Source organism: Bombyx mandarina, chromosome 03 (assembly GCF_030267445.1).
Source record: "Bombyx mandarina strain Sakado chromosome 03, ASM3026744v2".
NCBI classification, from domain to species: domain Eukaryota; kingdom Metazoa; phylum Arthropoda; class Insecta; order Lepidoptera; family Bombycidae; genus Bombyx; species Bombyx mandarina.
The window spans coordinates 1,993,185-2,013,176 of NC_143210.1; the positions used below are offsets into that span (position 1 = coordinate 1,993,185).

Below are 19,992 nucleotides of genomic sequence, written 5' to 3' on the forward strand. Positions count from 1 at the left end.
CTAAATAAAACAGTTTTAATGGGATCGAATTTGAAACATTGAAATCGTGCCTTAAATAAACAAGTTAAGGGTAAAATTTTGCAGCTACCTCTGCACATTGAGGGTTATTGAGAAATATTCTCCTATTCAAATATTTACTCTTTGTTGGTAACGTACTCTTTTACCTAGATTTTACATGCTTCAAATATCTTTTTCATCTCAGCAGCTCAAACATGCCGCTTTTGCTGCGAGACAAAAGTGAACAAAACGCGATTTTGATTCGAGCTTGGGTCAAAGTAGCTTTTTAATTTTTCAATATTCAGTGCCACGAATTGACATTGTTCAGCCATAAATTTGGAACATTCGAATTTTACTATGCTCTGTCTCTTTCAAATGCATATAAAAAGAGAGTGAAAAAAACAAACCCCTTCGAAATTCGACCTCAAAGAAAACACGTCCGGAAACGCGTGATACCCTAAAATTTAAAGATATTTGTAATAAAGAAATTAGGTTTTTTTTAATAGTTATTTCAATCTATTCCTATTCATTTCTATGTCCCTAAGTAATATGTGTTCTCACTGCTGAGGTGAACAGCTATGTGTGCTACACGAGAGCAAAGTTTTTTGCATCTCGTGCTGTTGATTCCCTCACTACGCTCAGGATCCAAAATCACCACACAAAACAAAAAACAAATTTGTTCTCTTGTTGCACAAATAACTAACTAAAACAAGGCGTGCTTGTTGGATATTTAACCCATAATTTGTTTATTCTACCATAATGACTACTCCTGTTTTTCTTTGTGATAAAAGTATAGTGTAAGGATTCATAAATTACATTTACCTTCCATTCATTCGTCTACATATTATTATGAAATACAAGGTCAATCTTAATAAAATGCCTTTGACATACAGACCGACTTAACTGTCCACTTAAATAAATTAAGTCACTACTACTAGTATACTCGTAGTAACTACACACGAGAACTATGAATAATAATAATAATAATAACAGCCGGAAGTTGTAGATATCAATCGATAAACGTAATATCAACATGGGTCGTTGGTCGATAAAGTTAATAGTGGTTTTGTAATTTCCCTTCATTCAATGGCATCATTGAAAAATGAAATCTAAATGGTGATTATTAAGATTCAAATTTCAATGATAAACTGTTGTAGCGACGCTCGCATTGTAAGGCAACCATATTGGCGAGCGAAAGGTGGACAAGTCCCGCTAATATGATTGTGCTTTTATAAACGATTACGAAAACTGACCTTTATGGTAATCATTGAAATGTCAACCATATTCGATGTTTTTATTCAAGTTTTCTGTTTGCAAATAAGATTTATGCAATCGTGTTTTATTTTTAAGATTTGCGTTTTGAAACCACAAACGCATTTCATAGAGAAGTTTTTATTAGATTTTATTAAATAATAATAATGATTAAATTCTTCTGGTAGTAATATTTAGTACTGCCGCAAGAATTTGTAGTAAAAGTAGTGTCAAGTTCGAGTTCTGAAGTGTGACAAATATTTCACATGCTACAGTGGTAGTTTGTCAAATACTCGTATCGATCTCTAGTTCGTGCGACTTAATTTATTGACAAGAAAACCTATATTATTTATACTTGTTTGTTGTTACCTGTATAGGAAATAGTCTATACAATAATATCTCTGTTTACAAACATTCCCCGATCACGAGAGCAAACCGCGACGGATATTTTTTCACATGAATAAATTAAATAATCTGAGCCCGTCATATTCGGTTCTAACCGGCCTTGTAAATTAATTAATGTCTCATTTCGTATAATAAGCACACACACACACACACACCTTAATGTCTGAATAAAACACTATTTTAATATTTTGTACAGAACATTTGTACCTTATTAATTATCCATCGGCTTCTAAACAGCTTTTATTTGTTCAAAAGTGGTCTCTTAATTAATTCAACTTTGTCTACTTTTGTATCGGGTGCGATTTAATAATGAAATTAATTAATTATTAATAATTGAATTTTCACTAGCGTTTTATATTATGTTATACGAGTATTAGGGCGGCAGCATTTTCCTCAATCAATGGGGTTCGGTGTTAGCTATGTGCTAATTGTTTCATAATAGTTTAAAAAATGTACATAGAAATTCATAGTTTAAGTTAACATGGGCTACTGTCATCATCGTGTATATTTCTGCAATAATTTAGTACTACGCCACACCTCTCTTGGTCCATATCTCTTGGTTAGCAGTTTGAAAATTGTACCTTATTTCTCAGTGTAGGAGTCGACGTTCAGACGATGAGCATGGTCTTCTAATATCACTGAATTACTTAAAAGTCCTTTAAGCTTCTAAATAATGCCAACTACGAATATGGGATGTTACCATTAATTGTTCTCTTGATTTGATTGCACGTAATTTATAAACTAGGATTAAAACGTAATGAAACGAAACGAAAACGTAAAATTAGGATTATAAAGTAGTCCCCCATATTTAAGAAAAATAAAATATTTATTTTTGTTTACAGGGCATATTAAAATCTAACTACATAGTTACGAATCCACATATTTTTTATATACATATACTCGAAGTCTTTCTCAAAACATCGTAAAGATTGTAAATTATGTTAAGTCATTTGCGAATTCCTTTAAAAGAACGGATATTTATTTCTTTCAAATGATAACAGTCTCTCTTTCTAAGCAGATTCGGCTTCATCTTGCTTGGATATAATGTAACTATAGAGGATAAAATAAGCTCACGCAAGCTCTGCACTGTATTGCATCAGCTTAAAGTAGGCAACCAGATTGATTTTATTGGTTTTTAGCATACTGGTTACTACGTCTCAACTAAATACATAAAATTTATAATAACTTAGGCAGATTTATCATTTAAAATAATAATGAAATTATAAATCTATACTTTGGTGTTTTAAGTCAAGTTTAACCTTTCCCGTAACTAAAGTAAATAAAAAATGTCATTTAATCATAAGACTATTTATGTATAGCGTTGTTCTATTTTCAAAAAGGAAAAACAGTATATACTGAAATGAAAAAAAATGGTAATATGATTTCTCAACAACTTTTTGAGATTAATATTCTTGTTGTACCCGTAAATATTGAAGTATTTTTAAACGGTAATTAAATTTGTGTCACCCAAAAAGGAAATTGATTAAAACTTGCAAAACGTGATTATAAAATGGAACTGCCAATAAAAATGGAAGTGCCGTCAAACGTAGAAAATATTAAACAAAAATTTATGACGTTTAATATATTTTGTACATTGTAGATTCTAATTTGTAAATTTTCAGACACAACTCTTGTATTTTGCTATTCACATTTCATTATAAGATGTTTAGGTAGATAAGACGTTCAGATAGGTATTTTCTAATTAAACATTTTGAATTTCCCTACGGACTAGGCTCACCCACTATATTTAGCTTAATACGACCACTTTCTAATTAACTACATACTTTCAAAGGACGTAAACCAACTTCTCGACTAAACTATATTCGTTACAGTCTTGAAAGTGAGAGCTGCGTGCTGAACTTACATTTTTTTAATGAATAGTCGGAATTTTACTTATTGAGATGTATGAAATGAAAACATATAAATCGATTTCAATACTTTCTGATCCATAGTTAATGATGGCGCTTAAGGATCTAATTTTAAGTTGTTACTACAGCTTAAACATAATCCCTTGAAACATTAATTCTAAGTTTCAATTAAATTATAAAACAGCTGTCCCGCCCGTCAACCAAAACAGCTTCTCATCAGAGAAAGACAGGATATTGGTAACTACCAACGAAGTCACAATAGTCTTATCGACTGCCTTGAAATTTCCAGAGGAACAGAATTTTTACATAATCGCATCATTCGATATGAGTATATTAAGCGTTTTATAGGCCACGAATGACTCAATTTACATTCACCATTTAGTAGATTTTCCCAGAGGTAACCAAAATACAGTATTCCTTTACATATTTCATTATTATAAGAAAGAAAGATCACAACCAAAATAGCCATCCTTAAATAATAAATAACACAAAAGAGTAGTGAATAATTCTGTTACTTATAAGATATTTTTATAAGCAGTAATAAATGTGTAATTATCGTAAATGAAAAGATATATACACACTAATGGCCCCTTTAGCTACCAGGGAATAGTTAAGAAAGAAAAAAAACCGCAGCTTATTCTGATTCGTCATCAAATAAGTCCATTTAAAAACAAGTTCCATAAAATTTAATATTATCACCTTCGATACTACAATGCGTGCTGTAACAATTATCGCAGCGGACTGTCTCGCGATACTAAAAATCATGTGTAACCTACTCGCGAGATTCTTTTCGCGCCAAACGTTGTGTAACGCTGATGACGTTTTTCGCTCACTTTTTTTTAATGTTTTCTTAAACACACATGTTTGTAGAAAAAAAAACCAGGTTACTTCTTAAAGCTCTTGGTTAAAAACTCGCGTTTTTTATGTAACAACAATTATTTTTTTGGTGAATGTATATGTAAATTTTTTATTGATAATTAACGTAATGATTACTACCAATACGTTAGTAACCACGTTAGTTATACACAATACGTTAGTTATACATTCTAACCATCGATATATTACCACATATCGATGATACTAACAGTAAAACGTAAGGATTCGACAGTTTGTAACATTAAATATTGTTCTCATAATATACGGTTGTAGATTAAACGGGAAACTAAACTCATCTGATTTTCGAAGAAAAAATACTCAGCCTTTTGGTATTTTGTGAACCGGAAATCAAAGGCAGCATGCGAACGTTCCCTTGGGTTGAACGAGACCATTGACTCCGTACGACAGCTGATTAGAATTATGATATATTGCGCGCCTTAAAAATGTTCGCACGTTTGCCTAATATTTGGCACTCGGGCACGTGTTTTTAGGGCCCTTATCTCTGGTTATTGGAAAGAGAACGAGTGCTTTTTGTTACGATGTTAAACTTAACAAAACGTAACCAAAAATACGTTTTTTTTTCACCCAAATACAACCTAGAAACGACCTCAATAACCTAGGTCTGGACGGCAGACGTAATAAAATATACATAACTATTAAACGGCGAATGTGCCTATATTACAGAATTCAATTATATCGTTTAAGAAACACAGTACTATGTGTTGATGACGTCACGTTATTCTAGAACATACCAGCATGTGTCCTCCAATCTTCTACACTTATGGTATACGTACATTGCAACTTTAAGTAATACACAGCGTTGTACACAGGTTGTTTTATACTGGAATGTAATTAAGTTATTGAACATAAAAAAAAATTGAATGTATATCTGATTTTTGCACTGTGATAACGTTGGGATATACAGTGTGCTTAGTGCGAGTTTACCGGTCACCGTCCTCGTCGAACCCGTCGCTTGCGACGAAGAGCTCGACGAGTGAATTAAGCCATAGACACAGCCCACTGAGTTTCGGAGCCGGATCTTCTCAATGGGTCGCGTTTCCGATCCGGTAATAGATTCTGCGAAGCACTGCTCTTGCTAGGGCCAGTGTTAGCAATAATTCCGCCTAGAGCATCGTGAGCTCACCTACACATCAAGGAGAAGTTGAAATAGCCTCTGAAGGCTATTTATCAGCATAGGTAGAAAAAAAACTGAAATATCTGAAAATTATTTCGAGTTTTTAATTCTCATCGGTGATTTCGTGGTCATATATGTAAGGGGGTCAGACAATGCTAGGTATATATGCTATAATGCTAGGGCCAGTGTTAGCAACACACCCGATTTGAGCCCCGTGAGCTCACCTGCACATCAAGGAGAAGCTGATATAGTCTCTCAAGGCTATCAGCATAGGTTAAAAAAAGCGAGTTTTTTAACGTTGTCGATAACGTAAAAGTCAACTCGAATTTGTATGGAGTTGGAAAGTTTGCCGTAATTTGCGTTATCATTACGCGCGTAAATTGGACAACTGTCTAGACGTTCCCTGATAGTACTGATAAGGTACGCGACGGCGTAGAGCGCTGGAGTGGCAATTTATATATATGTAGTTCACATTGAAGTGTTCGTAAACGTCAGGGGTTCCCGTCAGCATTCCCTATTACAACAGAAATTTGATTTAAGGATGGTAAATGAAGAAAACCACAATACTACACACCGTAATAGAAGTTTCACTTCTCTCACGTATCCCAAGTTGCACGCGCACCATTTTTTTTTTTAAAAGCGTAACTACATTTCCTTTAACAAAGTTTGAATAATGCACTTAGAGATATTTCGAGATTTCGTAACGTCGAGTATAAAGAAAAAATATACTAAACATTTTTCTCGTATTGAAAACATCACAACAGATAGATTGCACAGACCAAACTCTGCTTAACCAAAATATATTTCCCATAGTCTCCATGTGACCAAAAGGATGTGATTAGTCCACGAATAGGATCACAGGATGCATCGACTCGCATCAATTGAATGATTAGGTACAATGTAATATGTAATAAACTGTTTTTGTTGGTTTAAAATCGATTAATCAACTCTTTATATGACATATCGTTGCACAAGTTGCGTGGGACAGTCAAAATACTCGTTATTGTATTTCCAATAACCGTTTAAAAAGGCCCGTACACCTTATCTAATAGCACATATTATCCGCCGGCTATCGATTGGAAAATAGTGATACAGGAAATGGCATTCAAACTTCACATTGTTTTACAAATTTCTACCAAAACCCCCGCCCCAATAGTGACGCTGAATATTGGTTGTAGGGTGTGCTCTGAGCCTATTATGGCAAAGCCTATCTTTCTGTAGGGCGGAATAGGCGTCATTCCGACGAAATTTGATATTTATTTCACACAATCTACACATTTAACCCAGAAGAAACATTAAATTAACATAATAAAACAATTCAAACAACTTCGCTCCTCGCGTTCCCGCCAAAAATCGTAAAAATATAGTTTGTGAGGTTATTTCCACAGCTGTCACTTTGACAGATGTCAGGCATCGATAATTTTAGTTTGAACACTTATGCCCCTATTTCATATTTAGGTGGCGGCTATTACTAACATAATAATATAATATAAAAGTTTTTTTTTCGATTTTCTTATGAGAATCTTTACCATTGACGAAGCCACTTTATCACGGTCAGAAACTATGAATAAATTAGAGGGTTGGCAATAAATCTAGGAGTACAGTAGTGCCCATTGTATGTAACTTCGACGAATATTATTGATCAATGTCCTTGTGCGGTCAATGTATTCCGTAATACATAAAGCACATGAATTATTTATTAAGGAAATACATATAATATATCAAGGAAAACAACATATAAATGGCTTCTTAGGTTTTCGCGAATTGTAGGCGCAATAAATACAAGTTTTACGGTTTTTTCTATTAGGGTTTGTACACAAAACTGCGAATCGGCGCGATGCGAATTCGCAACACACTTAACTACGACAGGAATTGCTGCAATGCGATTTCGTGTCGCAAGACGTTTCCCTACCACAATTGGCGTTCAATTCCACAATCCTTTAACATCGCAGGAATGCGCGATGCAAATTAATTCACAAGTTCTTGCGATGTGTCGTGGGAGCTCGTAGATTTTTACGACGCGACGTCGCATCGCAGTTTTGTGAACAAGCCCTTAGTCATATGCGACCACGAAAACTGCGGATTAGGCAAAATTAAATAAATATTCAAACTAAATCAAGTTTTAAGTTTAGTTTTAGTGTTGTTTAAAAAATTACCTACGTTGATCTTTAATCCTGAATGTACAACTTTTAGTCCTTCCATATGAAATTGTAAATGTTGAGTCAGCGGAAGGTGAATGAACGTAAGCGGTACAGGTATGCACAAAAGTGATTTTGCACATTAAAAAACACTAAACATTCATTACGCATTCACACACTATTATGTATTTTATTTACGTTTAGCAATCCTCACGTCGTTAATCAGATACAATAATGGGGAAAGATAATATTTTCTAGTGAATGGAAGCTACTATAGGAAAATGCAAGAATACAGAAAATAATTTTCAATTCGTAAATTATATACATTTGTATATAGTGTAGAAAAGCTTAGTGTATAACGTGCCTGCGGATGATCCCGATTTTTTGTGCTTAATGCGATCTTAAATCTTTGTTATTTATATCATAATAGGTGAATCTTCAATCTGATGGGAAGCAAGCACGAGTATGTATGTACATAATATGACATCGTACGCTGTCAACCGCCTTGACGCATGAGTTTTGAGGTCTCAGTTTTAACAGTAAAACGTTGTACCTAACCGTGCCGATTCACAAGACGTCCTATTACCAGTAGTAAATGAGTTTATTTCATTAATTCAATTATAATTCATAACGATGAATTCGTATTTATTATTATAATAATTTCAAACTCTAAACCAGACTCCAGACTGGATCAAATTTTTTATTTTATTTATTCATAATATTAGGTTCTATCTAAAATTCGAACATAAATCATTGAATATTTTGTTAATACTTTTGTTAATAATGTTACATAACTTAAGCGCTTCGACGTAACGACTGAGTCATCTCGTACATTACAATTGTTTGATGTTCGCAATACCTCAAACTCTTGCTAATTGCATAGTCTAGGTGAATAGGCCTTACTTAGTTGTTAATTAATAAATAAAATATGTATAATATGATTTTAGCCTGTCCGGCTTATACATTAAGAGATACGGATACATCATACTAGCCACCAATTTTTTTAATTCAACTGACCCAAGAACCCAGGAACGAAATGAAAAGTCTGCAGATCTTGCGAAATAAAAAAATAGCATTGATCTCGCAGAGATCTCCGCTGAAAAAGGGCGCGCATGTTATAAGATGGATTGCATACAAATCACGGAGTTCTTTAATATAATTTTTTTTATTACTTTGATGGGTGGACGAGCTCACAGCCCACCTGGTGTTAAGTGGTTAATGGAGCCCATAGACATCTACGACTTAATGCGCCACTCACCTTGAGATATAAAATCTAAGGTCTCAAGTATAGTTACAACGGCTGCCCCACCCTTAAAACCGAAACGCATTACTGCTTCTCGGCAGAAATAGGCAGGGTGGTGGTATCTACCCGCGCGGACTCACAAGAGGTCCTACCACCAGTAAAAGATCAATGACCATGATTAAGTATTATGACTAATTCTTGTTGCGTTATTACATGTCATAAGGAACCCTAATGGGATCTGACGGCGCCACTGCTCGGCTCCAAGATGTCCGCTTAAATTATCGCAGCAATCATTCAAGCGTTTATATATTATTTTTTGCTTAAACCCGTCGGTCGATCTCACATTTTTATTTTATCACTTCTGAAGGTATATGGTGCGATATTTCTCGGAACTCATTATGAGAGCACGATAGGAATTTGATGCCCAAATATCCGATGGCGCGGCGTGTGAGGCCGTTTTATTTTGGATAAAATAATTACACCATCAACAGTATTCTGTACTGTACTCTATTTACTGTACTCTATTATATTTATTTACTTTTACTATTTACTTTTGATACTGTACGCTATTTTATTTATTTACAAATCAATCAAATGTTTAGGTGAGAATGTAGCTAGCAAAGAAAAGAAGTTGTTTGACAGATTCCTGAATCGCGCCACTGACATTTCGTAGAGAAGGGTTTTAGTGGTGGTAGGACCTCTTGTGAGTCCGCGCGAGGTGGTTACAACCACCCTGCCTATTTCTGCCGTGAAGCAGTAATGCGTTTCGGTTTGAAGGGTGGGTCAGTCGTTGTAACTATACATGAGACCTTAGAACTAATATCTCAAGGCGGGTGGCGCATTTGCGTGATGTCTATGGGCTCCAGTAACCACTTAACACCAGGTGGGCTGTAAGCTCGTCCACCCATCTAAGCAATAAAAAAAAACAAGTTTTCATATAAACAAATTTAAAACGTTCAGATCATCGGTCTACCGAGTAATTTCACTCGCTCGATATATATTGCCTTCGTTGTTTCCTCCAAAACTGCTAATGTACCGTTGCTTCAAACACATACTCATCATTAAGCTATAATTTTTTTTTGCTGTTCGCATATAATATTGTACAAAACCATCGTACAGGCTTGTATCTACGGTACTTTATCCACGAATTGACTGATTGACCATTCACGCAAGGTTTACGGAACACTAACTCGCGCAAATACCATTACGCTTGTATGACTCATTTAGCACGTCTATAATTTCAGTGAAAATAAAGCGCTTTTTAGCTACAATCCCTGTAAGCTCTGTGTTTTAAACGTCAAGTTTGACAGAAAAACGAAGGAAACATATCGTTGCATCGGAATGTACATATTTACGGTTTCAAGGGAACATGGCAACTATTTAAACCACATAAAAACACAAGTGTTAGACGCTTGCAGATTTAGCATTAGGAGCAGGGACAATGGTAACCACAGTACTCGTCGAACTCGTCAAAGATTTCTACATAAAACCTAACACATGTCATCAGTCCGCGGAGATTCTCGCCGGATCTCCTTAGTGGGTCGGAGTAAGTTCCCTTAAGCTGTTAGGTCTCCTTTGGAGGCGCTCGAGCAGTTGTCAGCAATTCCACCCCTCCCAGCCAAGCCCGAGCTCGCCTGCCTGTCCTGGTGAAACTGGAAAGGTCTTCAAGCAATCAGTCATCCCTCCATCCATTCCATACAATTAGGAGAGGAGGTTAGGACCCGTATAACGATTTCCGTTCTGATCTTCATACCCTGGGCGTATACAGCTAAAGGAAGATGTTCCACCGAGCTAGTGAATTTCCACCTAGTAGATCGGCGGTCCAAAGGTTGTTTTTGAGAGGCTATATCAGCGTCGCTTTAACTAGTAGGTGAGCTCACGGGGCTCAAACCTGATGACGTTGCTAACACGAACCCTAGCAAGAGCCGTGCTTCCCAGAATCTACCACCGGATCGGAAACGCGACCCACTGAGAAGATCCGGCGAGAAACTCAGTGGGCAGTGTCTGAGGGTTAATTTACTCGTCGAGCCCTTCGTCGCAAGTGACGGGTTCGACGAGGACGATGACCGGCATTAGTCAAATATCTTGTGTTGTATGATAGCTACCGCCATAGTACCATAGCCAATAAGAGCATTATAATGTGTTAAAGATTAAGAAGTATTTAAGAAATCTGTTATAAATATGAAACCTAAGCAACGAAAACATTTTGATGTTGAATTTGATCAACAGAACGGTCTTCTGTCGTCCTTGCCGTATCTTGGCAAGTACCTGTGTGCGTTGGTGTCGTCCGTGCTGGCTGATTACCTCAGGAGGAGCGGCAAGCTTTCCACCACCACCGCGAGGAAACTCTTCACTGGCTTCGCTGTTGGCATCCCAGGTAATGTAACCTTGAAAAAGATTCTGTTTATTGATAAGACAATTGAATAACCATTATGTCCTTTGTCTTATTAAATGTCTATGAACAAATATAATTTGAAATAATAAATCAGCTTAAAAATATATATACGGTAAACTAATTGTTGTCTCTGTGAACTATAATAATTTTCGACTGATTTATTTTAATTGAAAACTTTCGGCACCGTTGTTGTGATTTGAAGCCGAAATGAAACGAAAAATCTACACAGAAAAATACAAACATACCTACATTTATAGGATTTAGCAGGAGAGAGAATGAGATAGTAATACTTGTGAAGGCTTCACTTCTACCGCGTATCGACACATTGTGGTAGCTACCAGCGAATATTAATATACATCCTTCCGATCCTGCAGACCGAATGGTAAACAGTCGACTTCGCCCAAAACACGGCATTTCGGATCCTCCCGATCCACTAACGGTGCTTTTAGGTACCTCAAGCACCGGTCATCGTTCTCGTCGAACCCGTCGCTTGCAACAAGGGCTCGACGAGTTAGTTAAATTAACCCACAGACACAGTCCACTGAGTTTCTTGCCGGATCTTCTCAGTGGGTCGCGTTTCCGATCCGGTGGTAGATTCTGTGGAGTGCTGCTCTTGCTAGAGCTAGTGTTCGCAACGTCGTCAGGTTTGAGCCCCGTAAGCTCGCCTACTTTTTAGGGTTACGCTGAACGGACTGTCAAGGCCTCAGCTAAGGTAGAAAAATAATAGAAATAGACAATTTTTTTTAAATATCAATAAGAAATTTAAAGAGAAAAGTTAATACATACAATTTAAATCTTGAGTTGTCAGTGATTATGGTCGAATTTTGATCATTGAATGAACACTAGCGCTCTAAGGAGGATTTCCATGTTGAAGGAATGAAATGGTGTGAAAGATACTCTACCTCGGGCTGTGAGTTTGATTCGATTCGTCAATTGGGTCGTTATATCTTCAACAATAACTTCAATTTTCAGGTTTGCTCATGATTGCTCAGGCGTCTCTGGGCGACGACCGGGTGTGGTCCATAGCGATGTTCACGTCCGCGCTCACCATCAACGGAGCTGTGACCGCGGGCTACCTCGGCAACGGTCTGGACATCGCCCCCAATTTCAGTGGTAAGACCAATACAATACTTTAGATCGATGGAGAAGCTCATCTAGTATTGAGTGATCTATGAAGTCCGTTGGCACCAGAACGTATGGTTGGTCAGTTTTTTTTTATTGCTTAAATGGGTGGACGAGCCCAGAGACATCTACAACGTAAATGCCGCCAACCACTTTGAGATATGAGTTCGAAGGTCTTAGTGTAGTTACAACGGCTGCCCCGCCCTTCAAACCGAAACGCATTACTGCTCACGGCAGAAATAGGCAGGGTGGTGGTACCTACCCGTGCGGACTCACAAGAGGTCCTATACCACCAGTGGTTACGCAAATTATAATTTTGCGGGTTTGATTTTCATTACACGATGTTATACCTTCACCGTGGAAGTCAATCGTGAACATTTGTCAAGTATGTATTTCATTAGAAAAATTGGTACCCGCCTGCGGGATTCGAACACCGGTTCATGGCTAGATACGAATGCACCGGACGTCTTATCCTTTAGGCCACGACGACTTCCATTGAGTGATCTATGGAGTCTTTTAACACCAGAATGTATAGCTGTTCAGTTTTTTTTATTGCTTAGATGGGTGGACGAGCCCATAGACATCTACAATCAAACCGAAATGCATTACTGCTCACGGCAGAAATAGGCAGGGTGGTGGTACCTACCCGCGTGGACTAATAACACGTCCTACGACCAGTAAGATCAGTTCTGTTGTGTTTTTTTTTTATTATTATTGCTTTGATGTATTGCTTTGTGTTGGGATGGTTTGACCGGTTCCCTCTAATTCATATTCCAGGAACTATCTTCGGTCTAGCGAACACGCTGTCTTCGTTCGGAGGGTGGGCCTCCACGTTTATGGTCGGTGAACTCACGACGAATAACGTAAGCAAAGACGCAGTATACATTGTTTCTTGTATCTTCGAAATTTCGAAATCTTATACCTTTGAACGAGCAATCCTTGTATATATAATATATATATATATATATATATTATAATCTGAATGTCGGAAACGGCTCCAAAGATTTTCAAAAATTTAGTATACAGGGGATTTCGGGGGCGATAAATCGATCTAGCCACGATTTATTTTCAGAAAATGTTTTGTTTGTGTTTTCAATAATCAACTTTATCGATAATGAACTTTATGACTCTTCCTGACATCTTAATACTAATTTTTTTAATTGAGAGCAACAGACTGCTTTAAAGACACAACAAGAGGGCGTTATCAAAAAAATAATAATCATCTAGCTAGTAGGAGCATAACGTCGGATATGTCTTTTTCCTTTTGAACTTTTGAACTACGCCCAATATGTAGGTTACAATCAATTCAACATTAGAAATTCTAATTATAAATCAAATAAAATTAACATAATAAGCCATCATTTTTATTGTGTGATTTCTAAAAATAATTGTACTTCTATAGTGTCGATTTTAGAAAAAAATATTTTAGACCTTATGTTCAAATTAATAGAGCTGAAATTCGCTAAAACTAATACCTACAATAACATCCACAGAATACGATCGAACAATGGAGGATAGTCTTCTATATATTATCCGGGACTTACATCGTTGGAGCCCTTTGCTTCGTACTCTTCGGCTCCGGGGAACTGCAGCCCTGGAACTCACCAAAGAAAATCAACGAAACCGAAGAGAAGAAAGAAGAGGAGCCTCTGAACGAGGAGAAAGTCTAAACAGGCGACGGTCAGACAGGGAATTACGTTAGTAAATAAAGACATATGTCTGATTGTTTGTAAGTCTGTAGCACAGTAGGGCTGTCGCTACTACTCCGACTTCATTACTGGTGAGAGAACTTATTAAAATTGATTTTTTTTATACGATAAATATATTTGTTCAATATCATTTCATTACGTGGGTTTTGTTGGGACATTGTTAAAATCATAGAACACTCAGCGCCATCTGATGGGGTTTTTGGGACTATGCGTGCTGCATAGATTCCCCGCAATGGACTCGGAGGATAGATGACAATAGTATTTGATTTATTATTTAACATTTTAACAACCTGCGATATTAACGATAATAAAATTTTCAGGTAAAATTAATCCAATACATATACAATACATGGGAATAACAAAAACTTTTTTTAATTTAGTCTCACGCACACCCCTAAAATGTTTTTACGGGTTTATGTCGTGTTTATTTAAATTTAAAATTTCGAATTGCCACAATTTATTTAAAAACCATTTTAAGGATATAAAGTCTTTATTTACTAACGGACAAAAGTACAGTACCCGACGATAAATATTGCACATCGACCTTTGGAAAGAGACAATCGGCTAACATCGGTTCTGTAGAGCACTATCTCTGTTTTACGAACCCCTAACAGTCCGACTGCACTGTACTGCATAACAACGCTTGACAAATGTCACTTAGGCAGTATGTGACAGAGATAGCGCTCTACAGAACCGAAGTTAGCCGATTGTCTCTTTCCAAAGGTCGACGTGCAATATTTATCGGCGGGTACTGTAAGAACTTTTATCATACTTACTGGAACTGTATTTACAAATGTTGCCATAAAATTGAGCTTACTACGACTAAAATATGAATTTATCGAGCTTACTAATGAATAGTCGAAAATGTAATGTTTATATAGAAATCGAAATCTATAGAGAAATTTGTATTTAATTATTAACCTGTCTGACAGACAATTAGTATTAAGTGTTGCCTCGTATTCGTATATTCTTATACTGTATTAATAATTTAAAAACAATAAATCATATACTTTTGTACATTCTTTTGTAAATATAATATTTATTTGTGTGAGAATTTGGTGTTAATTTTTAATTACTATTCGATTTCTTGAACCACCAGCCTATTAAAGCAAAATATTCTTTATTTATTTTCGCTTCCTCTTAGCTCCGATTTCTGTTGCAAATTGCTTACATAAATATTTTCGAATAGATTACAGTATAACATTAGTTTAGATATTCAACTAGAAAAATCTTTGTAGTTTAGACTTTATCAATAAATATAGATCCAAATTCTCGCACTGATATTGACACGAGAAGAAAACGGCTTCGTCACACGTGTCCGTGTAGCGGGTCACTAAGACGCTCCTTGTGTTATATAAATATAAAAAAATAAAAATATTTAAAAAAAACTCAAAAAAAGGCTGTTAATGTAATTTTAAGTATTGTGATTTATTTATATGAATACGTAACGTATCGGCTCGCGCAAAGGACTCTGAATGAATTATTTAGTATAACGGCGTACCCGACATCCACATTCATATTGTGTGAAATTAGAAACGTGAGCACCCGTAAGCACGCATGAGCACTCGTGAGCACGCGTGCGCATTCGTTAGCACACTTCACGATGCGTCTATACGAGTTTTCGAAACGACGGAAAAAACTTAAGCAATGGCTCGGTAACAAATTTGGCCTATCAGCACACCGAAGCCAGGAACCTTCTTGAAAGATATCTTGGAGCAGTTCGAATATAGTTCATTCCATCAGTGCTTCTGTCGCAGTACTGCAGGACACCTCTGTCGCGGTGACCTTCGGCTAAGAAGTTCAAATAAATCTACCGGAAGATGAATGCGGATGTTAGGGTCGCGGAGACGGCGTCAGGTGTTCGGAACCCGACTCATAATTTATAATGTCCTCGTGTTAAAGGACAAGTCACAAGTATTAAGTCTTCGTTGGTACAATTCAATTTTGCATTTATACGTTCGTGTCGCCTGCGCTGGTATTAAAGGTTGATTCTGGTTTTTTTTTTAAATATACCTCATTACCATTACGGAAGGCGTATCGGAGCAATTATTCCAGAAAAGTAAGACAGATCGAGCATGAGATTCGTAACGTTTTGGCTTTATTAACGCTCTGCTTCGGACGCAATGTAAGACGAATAGTTGCCAGGCGAACGCTTGAGGTGTTCGCTATACATTTCGCGTCTACAAAATTTGCTTTTAAAACCTACGTTGTGACTGATAGTTGAGTTTTCGACGATTTTTTTCTTTCTAATTTATCCTTTTTTTAAATCTTTAGTCGTGGATATATTCAGTATACGCACATATGTAATTTTATCATTTCGCATCCCGCTAATAACTTGAAGTTCTTCGTTATCAATAGTGCGGCAGTAGTTTTGACTAATATCGATTCGTAATTGCCCCATTACTATTATTTTGTATATTTTATTTCAATATTGTAAAAAAAAGTAATAAAATTCAGTACATATACTCTCTTGGCTACCATGTAGTATTGCTCGCATTCCGAGCGGGGCGACCGCGCGTCTGTGTGCTTAGCGCGAGTTTTTTAACGTTCTCGATAGCGTAAAAGTTAACTCATATTTGTATGGAATGGGATCGTTTGCGTGCGTTTGCCGCTAGGGGCGCTGTTCCAACTGCATACAAAATTAGGTTAACTTTTACGCTATCGTGAACGATAAGAAACACGTACTAAGCACACTGAAATACACCGCGTATAAAACCGAATCTGGTATATATGCGCATAATTGGCTTTCAGCCAATTATTAACACGTCGTTTATTCATTAATTAAATGCGTCATTGAATAGTATCAAATAAATGTAGGCGGCAACTGTGACGTCACGTACGTTAATAGCAACGCTAGTTTTAGTGCCTCTTATAGAGAATTAAGTACAGTCGATGACAATCGTGATTTTTGACATTTGTGCGTGACGTCACCGTTCCATAAGTAGTTTTGCTCATTCATTTCATAAGTTTGAAAAATTAGCCGCGGATTGAGAAATTAAAAAAAAAAAAAACAAAAAAAAGCCTTCAGATTTAAATTTCAACCAAATATTTGTAAAATTATTTATCGAACAAAGAAAGGTTTCATTCGAAATAAACAATTCTTATAAAAAGATACGGTAAAAACTTTAATTGGGACCAATATAATGAACAGCGAAATTACCGAATGAATGCACGTGTGAATTATATATATTTTTTTAATTTTAAATTGCATCCTCACATTCATGAATTATTTCAATATCTTTTTAACGTCAAGGCTGACGAGTAAAAATATTAACCATTTCGCTTTAAAGTAAAATATTTTACACACATGCATCGGTAAGATAGTTTTTTATTAATAAGAAATTAACGTAACGGATATGTTTTTCATGACCTTAGTTAAGTTTTATTTTATTTAAGTATCTATTTATTTAATGCGACATCATTATATTTAATGGAAATCTCGACCAGTGCTATATCGTGGCTCTATGGTTCTAATCCTTTCTGTTCGTCCGTCATACAGCAGACAAGGGATCTACCATAGACAATACTACACACTTTTTTAATGTACCTACCTATACATTACGAATTTAAGGAAATAGATACATTTGAGAAACGTAACGAGATAATTTTAAGTAATTTTAAAATTTCACATTTACTCAGTGTTGGCTTCAGACAATTTTAGTTTTGGACTTTAAGTTTTTATCTTGCATAAAGTACGATCATCTTCTCGGTTACAAACTGGAGTTACTTTGTCGGTATCACATTATATTTATTTATTTATGATTTGTAAACGTAGACCTGAAATTGCGATTATAAAATTGAAATTTTAGCAATTGATGTCTTTATGTGTTAAAGCATCCACTGAGAAAGGTTTTTTTTGTTAATTCCACTCCTATAAATTTTTAAGGATGAATGGTTGGATGGAAATCCAATATTTTCAAAGTAAAAAACATATTTGCATATCATATTTAGTTACATATAAAATCACGTATACATACATACAATATATATACATAGTTATCTATTTTATTTTTCCGCTAAAAGGTGTTTAAAGAGTTGAAAGATAAAACGGGAAGATTGTCACTTTTGAAAGAAAAAGCACAAAATTCATTATTAAAATTTAAGGAAAAACAATACAAATATAATCGCAGAAATGTCTTTTCAGCACAATACACTAATTCCTTTCGAAACCGAACGGCTTGCTTTTACGTTAATTATAAATTAATATTAAATAATTATTAATTATAACATACAATTAAATACATTACCTCGAAATAAATACGTCACCCAGGTATAAGATTCTATAAATATTCAGAATCGGTTCAGTAGGACCATAGATTATCCAATGCAACAAAGGAATTTTTTTTCATTAAGTTTTATGGACTAAAGAGAGCCCTGGCTTCTTTGTAGGGTAGTTACGTCGTCTAATATTCTACATTTAATAGTAATCGCACGCTTAATAATAGACTGACCTATTACGATTTAGGTGCAATGTAAGCAAACATAGATTTATTATAAATCCTTTATCTGCCAATCTCAGAATTTCTACGATTACCTTATATTCTAGACTGGAGTAGTGCTATCTTTGACTCTTTTACTTGTGGATATTTTGACAAGGCTTGTAAAGTAAACATGACAGTGACATAAACCATTTTGGGTCTGAGACTGTCTGAGAGTCTGAGATTGTGACATTTGCCTCGCGTTGTTGTTTTTAACTTAGATATACGTCATATAAGTTCGCTTTACGTAAAAAAATCGCAGGTAAATTTTACTTAAATGAATTAGGTATATGATGATGACCAATTTGATTATTAGGTCAGTTTTGCAGAAAATGTGACATTTATCATAAAAACGAAAAGTTTTAATGAAACTCTTAATAAAATACAACAAAAAGTGTTAGTACAGCAATATAAATTAAAAAATTTAATAATAAACAGATATCAAACATTGAGAAAAATCTTAAGATCTATAAAATTCTGATTAATAATAGAAAATCATCAAAATTACATTTTAATATCAAAATTGCCTAATCAACTATTCGAGCAATATTATTATATCGCTTAGTATTTATCAGACTATTTTCGTTAAAGTAGAAATAATGAAATCTGACAAGTTTTTAATTACAAAAATATTTTGTTATTTCTCAACGATTTGCTTTTTTGATTTAGGTCAGTCTATTATTATCTATGAGCGTGCCATTTTGTAATTGACTAAATTATTTAACGGCTAAAAAGTAGTTCCTAAACTGATGTCAGTATTGGAGATCTTTTTTTTGGCAATGAGATGTTTTCAGCATTTTTTAGATTGTGTTTAATTTATGAATTTATATATATATATATATAGTTCTAATTATGGTGGTTGCAGTCAATAACCTTATTAATTCTCATGTTTGAAACACCATGAAATTTATTTATATCTTCATAAATTTGGTAGTAAGTTTATAAATTGCTTTTTAACTATATTTTGATGTGTATGAAAAGAAATTGCTCACTGACTCAATCTTATTGAGTTCAACAAACTGAATATATGCAATAAAATTTATATAGTTACTTAAATTTCAAGTAAAGCTGTGACACTGAAACTTATTGTAGCTTATTGCAGCTGGCAACATTATTGATGTTTATAGATATTTTTGACGAATACAAGATTGCCAACACAAATGTATCGGATTAACGAATTTTTAGGATATGTATTTATATTATTATAAATCAGATGTATCATTGTAATGTTGTATTGTGTTAGGATTCAATAGTTAAACCTTTGCACTCGAGAGGTTTACGATTAACACTTATTTTGGTGAGAGAGTGTCGTCTCTCAAGTGTGACGGGTTAATAATGCAGACATTGTACATAATATACGTTTAATAATGTGGAA

At 35.2% G+C, this 19,992-nt stretch overlaps 1 protein-coding gene across 1 annotated transcript in view; it reads left to right on the plus strand.

The window, feature by feature from the left end:
• The window catches only part of LOC114251869 (sialin), a 63,878-nt gene extending 48,365 nt beyond the window's left edge, over positions 1 to 15,513 (plus strand). The window contains exons 9-12 of the mRNA XM_028186275.2: positions 11,143 to 11,290; positions 12,281 to 12,421; positions 13,208 to 13,293; positions 13,924 to 15,513. Of these exons, the coding sequence (XP_028042076.2) occupies positions 11,143 to 11,290; positions 12,281 to 12,421; positions 13,208 to 13,293; positions 13,924 to 14,100 (552 nt within the window). The 3' untranslated portion in view covers positions 14,101 to 15,513. The remainder of the gene's footprint in view (positions 1 to 11,142; positions 11,291 to 12,280; positions 12,422 to 13,207; positions 13,294 to 13,923) is intronic.
• Positions 15,514 to 19,992: the final 4,479 nt, after the last annotated feature.